Here is a 13564-nt window from a genome sequence, read left to right as displayed (position 1 = left end):
TCCCTACCTACGTGGCCTGGAAAGGTTCAATCTTTGATAGTTACTTCCTGACTGAGCCTATAACAGCAGCAACCTCTCTAGCTCTTTCTCCTGTGTGTAAAGGTGTCTTGGACATGTGACCCCGCTTTTATACTGCAGAGTCACAAGTCCTGCCTGGCCTATCACAGTCATGCCCACAGAGGACATGCCTACAGTCGCTAAGTAGGTACAAACTATCTGAATTTTAGCATCTTGACACTTTCCGCGTACACGGACCCAGATCCCAAATAGCGTTGCTTGTTTTGGTACAGATCCGGACTTTTCGGTTTGGGTCCGCTCATCATTACAGGTGAGATTACTTCAAGCCATAGGCATGGAATAAGGGGTATACATACCTCCCAACATTTGTGAAAGGGAAAGAGGGACAAAATGGCAGCACGCCATCCTCTATGGGATTTGAACCTAGAACCTGCAGTGTCCATGTACAAAAATGACACAACGCCTCAACCAACTGAGCTATAACCTCTGTGATTATCAAGGTTTAGAATTTTGGTAACTAAGAACTATGACTACTGTTACATTGTGACACAGATTTAATGCCTTGGTATATAGAGAGGGATCTTCTCAGAGATTATTGTGATTATTGAGACTATTATTATTATTATGGAGATTATTATTATTATTATTGAGATGATTATTATTTTTACTATTATTAATAATCATCTCCATAATAATAAAAATAATAAAATGTATAATAATAATAATAATAATAGTCTCAATAATTACAATAATAACCTCTGAGAAGATGCCTCTCTATATATCAGTGCAGTAAGTCTGTGTCACAGTGTAACAGTGGCAGATAACACTTCTTAGTTACCAGAAATCCTCAGCTCTGTATCACTGGGCTTATAGCTCAGTTAGTTAAGGCTCCTGTCTTCAGTGCAGAGGGTCCCAGGTTCAAATCTCAGCCTGGGCAAAACTTTATTTAATTTAATTAAATAGCTTGTGTCTGGGAAAGCCCTGCAGACCATATATGGACAGATGTGGATCTGAACCTGATGACGTGGTCCCTGCTCTCTCCACTAACCCGACACTTCTCTGAAAAGGATTCCCTGCCTGATGTCTGCTCTGGGGAACCTTAGGAGATGCAGTGACCATATATGGATAGAGATCTGAGCCTGATGACATGGTCCCTGCTCTCTCCGCTAACCCGACACTTCTCTGAAAAGGATTCCCTCCCGATGTCTGTAGAAGCAATTCTGTACTATCAGTTCTGGCTTTCAAAGTATTTACTATGTGGACACAGCGCCGGGACACAGCGGGACCTGGGGAGAAAATCCATGACAATCTCATAGCTGCCCGTGACGTGGGGCAGAGGTAAGAAAAACGGGACTTTCCCGGCAAAATCGGGATGGTTGGGAGCTATGGGTATATATTTATACTAACTTGCTAAAATAAGAAGGACATCAGGGAACTCCTCTGGGCTGACCTCTGTATGCTCATCCCAGGGCATGACGGGTGGTAGCAGGCCACATTGTGACTATGGACTGCCCAATGCACCTTTTCACCCTTTTGCATTTTCTGCTGGCTACCTAGGGATTAATGACATCAGTATTGAGCTGCGCAAGAGCAGCAGCGGGGCTATCATATGATAACTAACCCCCATAGGTTCTATTATTATAGGTTAATATTGTCTATTATATGCATGAAGCTTTGTTCTGGTGCTCTATTTATATAATACATGCAGTTCAGTTAGCTTTACTGGGTGTTGCAGTTATTTAATGAGCTTCACAGTACAGTTCTTAGTAGATTTGGTTAGCTGTGTGACAATAGGGGCATTACCTAAACTGCAGCAAAAGTGCCCCAAAATTTGGCATATTTTCTAAATCAACTAATAAGATGTGTAAAGTTAAACTAGACAGTCTTATACTACATCAGATTTAATATCCAGCATCAAAACAGTGATAAATCTGGTGCATCAAGACTGTCAATTGTATCTGTGCATTGTCTAAAGTGATAATTCTGTTAAATCTTCCCCAGCATGTTTAATACTGTGCAACACCATTTGTGTGTTTTACATTTCAATTGCTATTCTTACTAATTGCACGAATTGCGGGCCCAAAAAAATGATTTCCTCTGGTTGGCCCTACAAACTCCTGCCCAACACTAGTGGTAAGCTATACTGACTGAAATAGCATTATTAGTGTAAAAAAATCTTTAAATATGTGTAATTTATATAAAACCTTTTCTTATCATTATGTTATCATTAATTAAGCAGATTATCACAAACAGTTTACTTTCACATCTTTTTATTTAACATATTTCTGAATCTTTTCTTTAATGGAAAAGATAACCATAATCAGGGGCCAACTGACAATGTGACTCAACTGGATATTTCCCGGTGGGTCAACATATCTTAGGGCTTCTCTATCTCTAGCTGGTTTCTTCAGCTCTGCGGGGGAGGAGGAAGAGGATTTTACCTGTAGAGAGGTCAGAGAAGTAAGTGGCTGTATGGGAGCTTTATTTTATTTATGTGACATTTTGAGGAGGGGGGAAATTGCGTAAAAACATCCCAAAGGACTTATCTCATATGTCCTGGCAGAGTGGCTGCTTAGTAGCTTGGCTAATAACAGTCATAACTTTGGATCTGTGACACCTAGAACCACATGTTCATAACCCTGGTTGTAGGTCCTACAGAACTAGAGCTATCAACATTTAAAGGTACAGTCGGGAGTGGGAGCCATATCTGAATGACCTGACTGATTTACATAGAACCCTTTAGATGAGGAAAGGCAGGGAAGGCAGCAGTTCTGTGTTCACTAAGGGGCCACAAATAAATCACCAAAACTGTCATGGGGCAGTCAGAAATTATCCATATATATGCATCAATTAAAACATATCTTTTATTGAATTATATAATAAATAAAACATGATATACGTGAGGTAAAAACACACTATGTGCTATGTACAGTTTGCCTGTGTAGTGTGCAGAGGATGCCAAATTCAGGATTTCTGGCGCACATTCTTCATGAATCTGCCACCCTTTGCACTGCCCCCCAGAGTGCACCACTTTTTTTTTTGCTGTACCTTTAACATGGGCCATGTGACACACTTCTTTTTGACTTTGCATGTTAAATCTGGTGCACAGACCGACTTAGCACCACAAACCTGGAAAATGTATGTAGCATGAAGAATAGTGCAGCAGCGCCACAAAACGGTTGCGTACCACACAAATGTGGTGCAGGCACTTCTTAAATACCTGTGCAAGCAGTTCGCACCTAAAGGAACTTGCAAAGTCTACTGGCGCAAGCACCTTAGTAAATTTGCCCCATACTGCTTTTCAGTTTTTAGCTAAATCTTGTAATCCATAATACTAGTTTTCTAGTATAATACAGTCACCACTGGCTGTTTGATTCTGTGGCTATGAAACAAACACCTAACTACCTGCAATATGGGGCCAAAGCATGAAGCGTATAAGTAACTGCAACAGGACTGCAGTTTACTGTAGCTCCATATATTACACAGGACCGCATATCTGCTTTTTTATGTTACATAGGACTGCTGCCTCTTATAATTGACAGCTTGGAAAGTCAGTGAGGAAGAGGAAGTAATCCTATGGAAGGATTAAGAATGCTGCATTTCTATGGGACAACTGCCAGTAATTATTCTCACTTCACAACACCTCAAGGTCAAGAGGGTGTGGTGGAGGCGTGAAGGGGGCATATCTGGCGGTGGAGTGGGCCGGCACAGGGTGTTACTCGCTATGGCGAGTGTTGATTGTTCGCAAGTTTTTGTGCACATTTACACTCTCCAATACCCGGTGTAGAACTGTTCGTTGGTGCAGCTGCCTGACAGACACATCAGATGATTTAAGTCTCCTGTCAACCCCAGAATTCTAGATTTATTTGCACCTAACATCCCATGCACCACATTTATTGAGGATTTTAGACCATTCTTTTCTTTTCAGGTATTTTTTGACTTGTCTGAAAAAGGGGTGTGACCTCAAGAAAATTATTACTTGTCCTGTAAAAACCATAAAAGTATAAGAGCATGTACTTTGTATCATGGCTGTTTGTATTGTAACAAAGTAGATACATGGTAGGTTATACAAGAGACCTTTGTACTATACACATTACTGCACCATTTTTGAATACTTGAAAATACAGTAAGAAGACATTGGAAAGGAAGCCTGGATCTCTTTATAAAAGCTAACAATCCAGTTGTGATCCCACAAAGTTATTCATATCCATACCAAACTTTATAGGATTCATGGACCTTTTGAAAATTTGAAAATGCCGTTTGTAAAATCAGATTATCAAGTAGCATAAAAAACTAAAATAAATAAAAGAGGTAGACATGATTTAAAGAAAAGTAGCATGGACACTGTATGTGATTAATTTTACACATATGTATAGTTTATCCCATAGCAGTGATTTCTACTGGCTTCAGTTTTTCTTCTTAGCTGTTTTCTTTTTTATTTTTGAGTAGCAGATAGTTTAGTCCAATAACTGTTTCTGCAAAATCTACCAGTTCCACAAAGTCTGATGTAATGATGTTGACACCCATAGCACCTGGTTTCTGCATTTTCACCCAGCTGAGTATCACTGGAAGATTCCTAGGATAAGAAACAGCAACAGGGGATTACATAAAGGCTTGGCATAAATGCTTTAAATTAAAAAAAAAACCAGACAGACAAAAAAGAAGCAGACAAAATAGCTATCAATAAATGTGTAACAGGGGTTTAAAGGGGTTTTCCCTCAAAGGAAAGTTAGGCCCTATCTACGGGATAGGGCACAACTTGATGATCAATGGGGGTCTCAGTGCTGAGACCCCCTAGATCGCAAAAAGGAGGGGTCTGTCTTACCCCTTGTCGCTCATCAGACTAATGGAGCAGACAGTCGTGAATTTCCATTCTGCTCCATTAATCTCTATGGAACAGCGCTTTGCAGTTTCTGTCAGCTTCATAGAGATTAATGGAGCAGAACGGTCATGTGTGGCCGTCTGCTCCGTTAATCCGATGGAGCCCTCATTTTCACGATCTGCGGGTGTCTCAGCAATGAGACCCCCACTGATCAGCAAGTTGGGCCCTATCCCATGGATAGGGCCTAACTTTCCTTCGTGGGAAAAACCCTTTAATATAAAATATGTTGTGTGATTTGGTTGCATTATGATAACACAGAAGGATTCTCATTCAATTATCGTCATCATCACACATAAAGACTCCCATTCAATTATTGCAATTACAGATTGAAAATAATTATGTTTTAGAATAGCCTTTCCACAGCTGAAACTAAGTACATATATGAATGTGAGACCTTCCATTTAGTATTACTTACAACTGACTTCATAATAAAGAAGGCAATTTTCAATCATGCTTCTGTTGTTTATAATGAAAAAAATAGTGCAGTAGTCTATGCATTTGTTTTCATTAACATTAGCAAACCCACCCTAAAATAAATTTTTTGAAACTGAAAAAAACCCACTTTGGTTTAAAAAACAACAATTTTGGCCATGACTATGAACTTTAACTTGAAAATAAATAAATGTGATATGCAGGGGTAGGACCAGCATATGGGCCAGATACCACCTGTCATCAGTGGCAGTAGAGCACAGAAGCTAAACTCTGTTCTCCATCACACAGGCCGTTAGAGTTTGTGTTGTTAAATCTGCAGAGATAAGGAATGGCAGGAAGAAGATGACATGGTGGCAAGGTTGAAGAATAAGAAAAGGAGAAATTTTCCAGATTTACTGTAAGTGCTAGTATTACCCATGAGTGAACAATTCTGTAGCATCTCTCTCCTCTGCTGTGACTCTCTGTTATGTTCTCTTATGAGGACGATGTACATGTAGACAGTCCTATACTGAGACAGATTTATTATCCAACATCATTGTGATGAATTTGCTGCTCCAATTAACTAATATTTTCATTTAGTAATCTTGTTTCTATTATTGTAGTAATTTTGGTTCTTGTAAAACATATATGTAGTGATCTTAATTCTGCTAATGTATCCATTAAGTAATGTTGGTTCCTGTGCTGTATCTGTGTAGTAATATTGGTTGGGGTGCTGTATCTTATGTAATAAAATTGGTTCTAGTTCTGTCCCCATGTAATATTTTTTAATTATTTTCGATACAGCAAGTTTTGTTGTATTACTGTATTTATGCAGAAGGGGCAAATAAAAGGGACATGTACTGAGAAAATAGACACCAAGAATTGGGGCAAAAAAAGAAATGGAAGATAAAACATGAGATAAGATGGATGCAACAAGGAAGGGGGCAGTAACTCTAAAAGGAGGCACTTAACTTAAATGATGACAAAAAGCTAAAGCCTCATGCACACAAACGCTCTTTGGAGCCGCATGCTAGTCATTTTTTCAGCTGCTAGCACACAGCCTTATTACTTTCTATAAGCTCATGTACATGGCTGTGACTTTGAATTCCACAGTCCTGTGCATAAGCCAATTGCCTGAGCCACAAAAGACCTCACTGACTGATTACAGACAGGCCACAAAAAAAAAACCTCCGGCTTCTATAAAGTTAAGGACTAAAAAAAAAAAAAAATGAAATTGGGGAGTAGGGTTTAGGTTTTTTAGAGTATAATGAGCGGGCCCCATTAGGGATGTTATCCCAGGGCCAAGAGGACTCTGTTTACATTACCTGATAGGACCTGCAGTAATGAGACATTTATGCCATTGTCAGAACTCGCTAATTGCTCTGAAAGAGATAAGATTTCAGGCTTTTGTGCTTGAAAACCATACCAAAATCTGCAGTTCCCTTTCAGGATCTTTCTTTAGGAATAGCTGTGTGTGAGTTTGAGCTTGTTTTGTGTTCAGCTGTGACTTGAATGAACCATTCAGTGCTGGGTCCAGTGTCTATTACTCCCTTTATATTCAGTCCTTTTCCTTGCCTTTGTGCTATTGCTATACTTGCTATTCTGTGTATCAGACTTCAGCTATGTTTAATCAACCATTGTGTTTTTGGGCACAAAGGGATTTATAAGTTAGAGCGATATACAAATCCAAGTATTTCAGAGATTTTGCTTGCCATGTGTAGTTATAATTTGAGCAGAGTTGGGAAATTTGATCCATAGGGATATGAATTGGTAATTCCTTGTACTTACTCAGATTAACCTTATAGCCATCCATTGTAGTCCAGTATGAAGATTGGGGTAAGTGGTGTGGGGTTGGGTGAGTGTTAACTCACCCAATTCTTTATCTCTATTCTCTATTCTTTATCTCTGATCATCACCCCTTTTATAGCTATTGCATTATGGATAGCTGCTGCAAGGAGTTCTATGCATAGTACATGCAATGTGTCAAATAGATGTGTCTGATGTTGAGCAATTTGATAGAGGCCGAAGTGTATAGAGGTTCCGTATAACTGATAAGAAAGGTTTTCCTAATTCCAAACTCCTCTAGAATACTAAGCATAAAAGGCCATCCTAGTCAATCAAACGCCTTTTTCGCATCCCAACTCAACAGAAGGGCTTCCACTTTGTTGCTATTAACAGCATCTATTAAATCAATGTCTGTTTCAGTCTATTGGACAATATATTAGTAAAAAAAAAAAAAAAAAAAAATTGTAATCTGCATCTAGTATTGCAATAAGCCTGTAATTTGAACAAATTCAGTGGATCCTTCCCTGGTTTGGGGATAAGAGTGATCAAGGAGTGATCAAGCAATTTTATAGGGCAGTTAAGTGGGAGACATCTGCTAATACAAGTACGTCAGTTGGTCCGGTCTAGCTGCCTTTCCAGTAGGAAGGGTCTTCAAAGTTTCAGATGCATCTTCTTCAGTAATCGGAGCATTGAGGGCCGTCAGGGCTTCCCCTGGAAGACGGGGAAGGTGGCAATCTTTAAGAAAAAGCATCTAGGCTCGCACTGTACTGTGTCAGGTCTGAAGGTAAAGTAGAGGGTGAAATGTACAGTTGAAGGTAATGTTTATGGAAGAGTTTTGATATACATTTCTGATTTTTTTGATCATTTATCTGCCATATTTCATCAACTATGTTACATGAATAATGAAAAAAATAATATATGAATTTTGGTTTTTAAACTAACTTTATTACTAATAACTTTGACATCTGCCGTAGCATACTGAGTTGTGCAAACTTCAAAATTTCAAATGTGAAGTCTTACATAAAACAAGACATATTGTTACATTGTTAGGCTAAACTTACCTGTGGACAAGTGTATTCTTTAATCCAGATTTTAGACCCCGCATTATAGTTTTAACCTGGGGTGTAAGAATGGCCTGAGACACATGAAATGTACCCCGCTTAGCACGTTCTCCAAGAGTTGTCTCCAGAAATTGAATCAACTTGTGCACATTTGTTGTGTTGGCCCATGGTGCTGGCATCTTATTTCCCGCCCAGAGAAATGGACACTCATTCCATATATTATAGTGGTAAAAAACAAGGACCTAATTTAATGAAGAACACAAATACTTAATAACGCTATAATATTCTTGCTTATACTTAATGAGAAGCTATTAGACCCTAAAAGCCTAAAACAATTTAGTTTTTCTTTTTTATCTTATTTTTCTTTTATAGAGATTATCCATATAACAATACAAGTAAAAACATACCATAAAATACAAGACCATAGAATAGGCAGCAATAGATCATCGAAGGAGCTGCATGCTGATACTGTTTTTTTATACCATTTGTAGCAGTTTATGAAAATCATTTGTAAGCTACTCATAGCCCTAGCAGGCTGTGCCTCCAGAGCATAGCAATTTTCCAGACTTCATTGTGAACTATGTCCTGCAGAAGCAAGTGATGAATCCCACACAAATACAGGCATAAAAGGGAGGTTCAAAACTATTCAAAACCATTTTACTCGGGCGAAAACATCAGCGCGGTCTCTGTGACAGATGACCTGCAATGGTACCAATGGTACCAAAGGATATGGAAGATGGCACTCAATCCAATTTTGAAAATAAATGCTTTTATTCTTGTACCAATACACTTTAATACATATACATGACATTTTGGTCAAAAAGACCTTCCTCAGATGCTGTGGATAATATGTACAATATCATTAATAGATGCACAGAAATTTGTTTATGTCAAATATTCACACAATATGTAGAAAATAGAAAATACACAAATGCAGTCCGTATTTATGTTACAGATCTGGTGCACATAGGTATAGATCTCATGTGGTCATCAAACAGTGTTGGTATATGATAGACATAATAAGCATCACAATGGGGCAGATTTACTTACCCGGTCCTGTTGCGATTACCGATCTTGACGGTCCGACGAAGATGAAGTCTAGTACAATTCACGTAGCTCGTGCGCCCGATTTCCTGCATCTGTCGCTTCACCGCGGAAGCCCGCCTGAGTTCACTTTCTTTTTCCCAGTGCGTGTCTTGCAACACAATTTGAATTTTAAATCCTGCACATAGCGTAAATTTCGGATGGCCACGCCACCCAATTTGCGTCGCATGAAAGTCGGCGTGATTGCGCCAAAATACGATCGCGTGTGCAAAAATAACCCTGTTAAATACGGCGCAAATAAGAAATCGTCGGGAAACCCGACGAAAATGTAGTCCGAGGACCCTTAGTAAATGAGCCCCTTTATATATACATACATAAAGGGAGACCTGTTGTAGATCTAGTGCACATAGGTAATAATCACATGTGGTGATCCAATAGTGTTGGTCCTATCTTCCAGGCTTAGGATCGCTATACAGTACAATCCGGTGAGTCTCCCTTTATGTGAATATAGAGTGATGATTATTATGTCCAGAATGAACCAACACTATTGGATCGCCACATGTGATTTATACCTATGTGCACTAGATCTACAACAGGTTTCCCTTTATGTATATATAAAGTGAAGCTTGTTATGTCTAACACCGTTTGATCACCACATGAGATCACCGATGTGCACCAGATAATAATCCTGCACAATACTACCGTTGTATAACATGAGAAGTCTATAAAGAGGCTCCTCAATTTACATAGATACGGACTGCATTTGTGTATTTTCTATTCTCTACATATTGTGTGAATATTTGACATAAATGAATTTCTGTACATTTATTAATGATACTGTATATATTATTCACAGCGTCTGAGTAAGGTCTTTTTGACCGAAATGTCATGTATTTGTATTAAAGTGGATTGGTATAAGAATAAAAGCATTTATTTTCAAAATTGGTGTGAGTGCCATCTTCCATATCCTTACTTTCATACTGGGTTGGGACCCTATTTTGGCACCATCAAATACTGAAACAGGATTGCAGAGGAATTTCTACAAGTACTGCAATGGTACCTGATGTCACCACCAGGCACAGGCATCATTGTCTCCACTGGGCCAGGGAGCATTTACGGTGGAAGAGGACCCAGTGGGCCTCAGTGCTTTTCACTGATGAAAAGTGATTTACATTAAAGGACATCAACCATCCAAAAAGACAAGAAACCATCTAAGGATACTCACCTGCGCTCCTCTTCATTCCAATCCCAGCACTGTCCTTTGCTAAGCTTGCTTTTATAAAAAGCAGCATGGAGCGCTGGGAGAGGGAGGTGACATCACGCAAGGGGCATGAATTGACACCTCACACGTGACATCACCTCCTTCTCCTATGTAGGGGCGTGCATAATTAGCACACTTTGTATTTTGGGTGATCCTGGCGTGGCAAGCATAGCAGAGACAGTGCGGGGAAACGGAATCAAATTTTATTTTTACAGTTTTTTAGGCTCCTTAGTGTACTTTAGGGCATCTGATTGCTCATACAATATTGTGCAATGCGTACATGGCCATTTTAGGGTCTGCCTTCAACAGACCCTTACAGATTCTGCAAAATGACAGGTCTGAGAGTCCAACAGAGACTCCAGCTGTCATGGCAATGGATTGTTGCACCCTATGACACCACATCATCAAGGTTGCATCATTAGGGAAACGGATACAGAGACTGAGGTAACTCCACTAACATGCATTTTCTTTGGGCCTGAATCTCCCATTGAAAACCTATGGGATCAGCTGAGTCACTGTGTACCCCAGAACCTCAATGACCTGCTCAGCAAACAATAAGTCAAATTATGGACAGTATGTGATGTCACCTTCAAAATGTAATTGATGCCCAAGGCTACATGACAATTTATTGATTGTGGGGGTATACCCACCACTGTTGTTGGCCTTTATTTCAATAAGTAGCTTGAGATGATTAAATCACCATTGCATGTTTCTTATTGAATGCACTTTTGTCATGATATAACATCACAATAGCATTAACTTTTTCTGTTTTCCATCAATTTTACTTGAAAGTAAGTAGTGTATATCTACCTACAGTATGACCAAAAGTTTGGACACACCTTCTCATTCGAAGAGTTTTCTGTATTTTCATGACTATAAAAAAAGTAGATTGACACTTAAGGCATCAAAACTATTAATTAATACATGTGGAATTATATACTTAAAGGGAAACTGTCATAACATTTGCACATATACAGCCATTGACAGGTTCCAAAAGAGCTCTATTAACTGACTGACACCCTTTTTTAGCTATAAATTGTTTCGCTTATATCCCCAAAAATCACCTTTTATCTTATATAACCTGGAATCAGAGGAGGGCATGTCCTGCTCGGCCAGCCCCTCCGATCTGATCCTCTGCATGCCTTATGCCTCCTTACTGGTCACAGTTCATGTCATGTGACCAGAGTGACATCATCTCAGGTCACGTAGCCTCATACAGCAACTGTATCCTATATATGTATCTAACCATATAAAGTCTCAGCCGCTATGGACTTCTACTCCTCTCCATCCTCCATGGAGGCTGTTGTGATTTCATGTAATCACATACATGATGTACAGTTTGCTATTCTTAAAAGGCAAAAAGACCTCCGATGATGTCACTGGTCATAGATGATGACAGATGATGAAAGATGATATTATAAATTTAACAGAAGGCACTGTCTAAAAAAATTGACCCAATATTTCCCATCTGTACATAGAGCTTTATATGTCTGTGGTTGAATATTAGCAGACGGTACCTAAGTACAAGGTGGCAGAGTAGTGATTAGAAGATACACAGATCTGTCAGTCACAATAAGGGGAAATGGTTCAAATTATCAAATTTGATAAGTAGATTTTTTTTAATTATGAGTAATTAATATGGGCTTTCATATTTGACCCTTTTATTGTCAAAGACGTATCTCATATGTCCTCACCGTTTAGCACCTCAATGGTCAAGAATGTATGAGATTCTAGGAGCCATAAGTTTGGATCCCTGGCACCTAGAAGCTTAGGTGTGATTTTTATTAACCAATCACTCCCAACTGACATTTTAACAGTTAATATCTTCTATTCTCTGGCATCTAGAATTACAATACTACGATAAGAGGAGAATTTCCTATCTCATAAGAAAAAAAATATTTTAGGTACTATGGAACTAAAGTTATAGCCCTCTAAAATGTGCCCCCTCCAGCTTTATGCAGCAGGATGCAGGGAGAATAAGAAAGAGGGTGCAGAGAGGATAAAGTAAGGATAAAGTAATATTGACTTTATCTGTAGCTACATTTTGGAAATGGTTAACATGAGCTTATATTCATGATCTTAACCTTCTCTTACCTAGAACAAATTGATAGCACACTTACTCTCTGTCATATATTGGGAGAGCATAAAAAATAATATTAATGATATTATTGTTCATTTTCATTGTGAAGGTCACATAACTGCAGTTGGTGGTTCATCCCAATCTTAAGCAGAGTCTGGGTGTTTTGGTATGCACTAGGTAGACAGATCGGTGCATTACGTATAAACTTAGTAATGCTGTAATACTACATATTGTGAGTGACAATTAGGAACATTCTACGTGGCAAATTATGAGTCATGTAATGAGCTGACATGTCACTGCCTGCATTTATTACACTATAATACATAAGGCTGAAGACCTACTAAACAGTAAAACGCATTCTTAAAGGGAACGTGTCATCAGAAATGGTCCTAACAAACTGCTAGCAGTATGTTTTTAAGCAGCTGTACAGTTTCTAGATCATGTTTCTTTCATGGCCCATGGTGGTGAGATCATCCAGAAAATCAACTTTGAAGTGAGATGTTAATTGGATGTAGAATGTCAGGGAGGGAGAGAGTTTAACACTTAGGTCAAGCTGCCACTGAACACCTTCTCCTATTTAAATTACATAATCCCCAGGACCTCAGGATATGTGGGCAATGGTGTCCCAGGGCGCAGGACCATCAATAACAGTGAAGTGGACGTTCTAAGCCTGACTTCAGTGTTAAACTCTCCATCTCCTTGACATCATAAAACCAATTTATTTATAAAGTGTCTGTGCCACTTTTGTGTTGCGGAGTCCGTGCTGTTCGTCAGACGGGGCATCCAAGAGGCTGTCGGCTGTGTCGTCCGTGTCGGGGAAGGGGTCAGGAGAGTGCGGAGAGCTGGGGGAAGAGCGGGAAGCGTTGTAATCGGGCAGGAGGGAGAAGGTGTCAGCTGCCGATGCAGCTGATGCATGACGGGGGGGTGCCCTGGCCGTGACATACAGAGGCATTAGTGACAGTCTCGGGCCGGGTCCCCCCTTCTGATGGGCCCGGTCTCAACTGCACCCCCTGCGACCGCGA

General features: G+C 39.5%; 1 protein-coding gene across 1 annotated transcript in view; it reads right to left on the bottom strand.

The window, feature by feature from the left end:
- Positions 1-2864: 2864 nt before the first annotated feature.
- PLCXD2 (phosphatidylinositol specific phospholipase C X domain containing 2) overlaps positions 2865-13564 on the bottom strand; it is a 31203-nt gene continuing 20503 nt past the window's right edge. The window contains exons 3-4 of the mRNA XM_072137108.1: positions 8158-8399; positions 2865-4594 (exon numbers count right to left, since the gene is read on the bottom strand). Coding sequence (XP_071993209.1) covers positions 4438-4594; positions 8158-8399 — 399 coding nt within the window. The 3' untranslated portion in view covers positions 2865-4437. The remainder of the gene's footprint in view (positions 4595-8157; positions 8400-13564) is intronic.

The sequence above is a fragment of the Engystomops pustulosus genome, chromosome 2, assembly GCF_040894005.1.
Source record: "Engystomops pustulosus chromosome 2, aEngPut4.maternal, whole genome shotgun sequence".
Lineage (NCBI taxonomy): Eukaryota > Metazoa > Chordata > Amphibia > Anura > Leptodactylidae > Engystomops > Engystomops pustulosus.
Note: the sequence above shows the minus strand (reverse complement) of the source record. Positions and strands in the feature narration are given on the sequence as shown.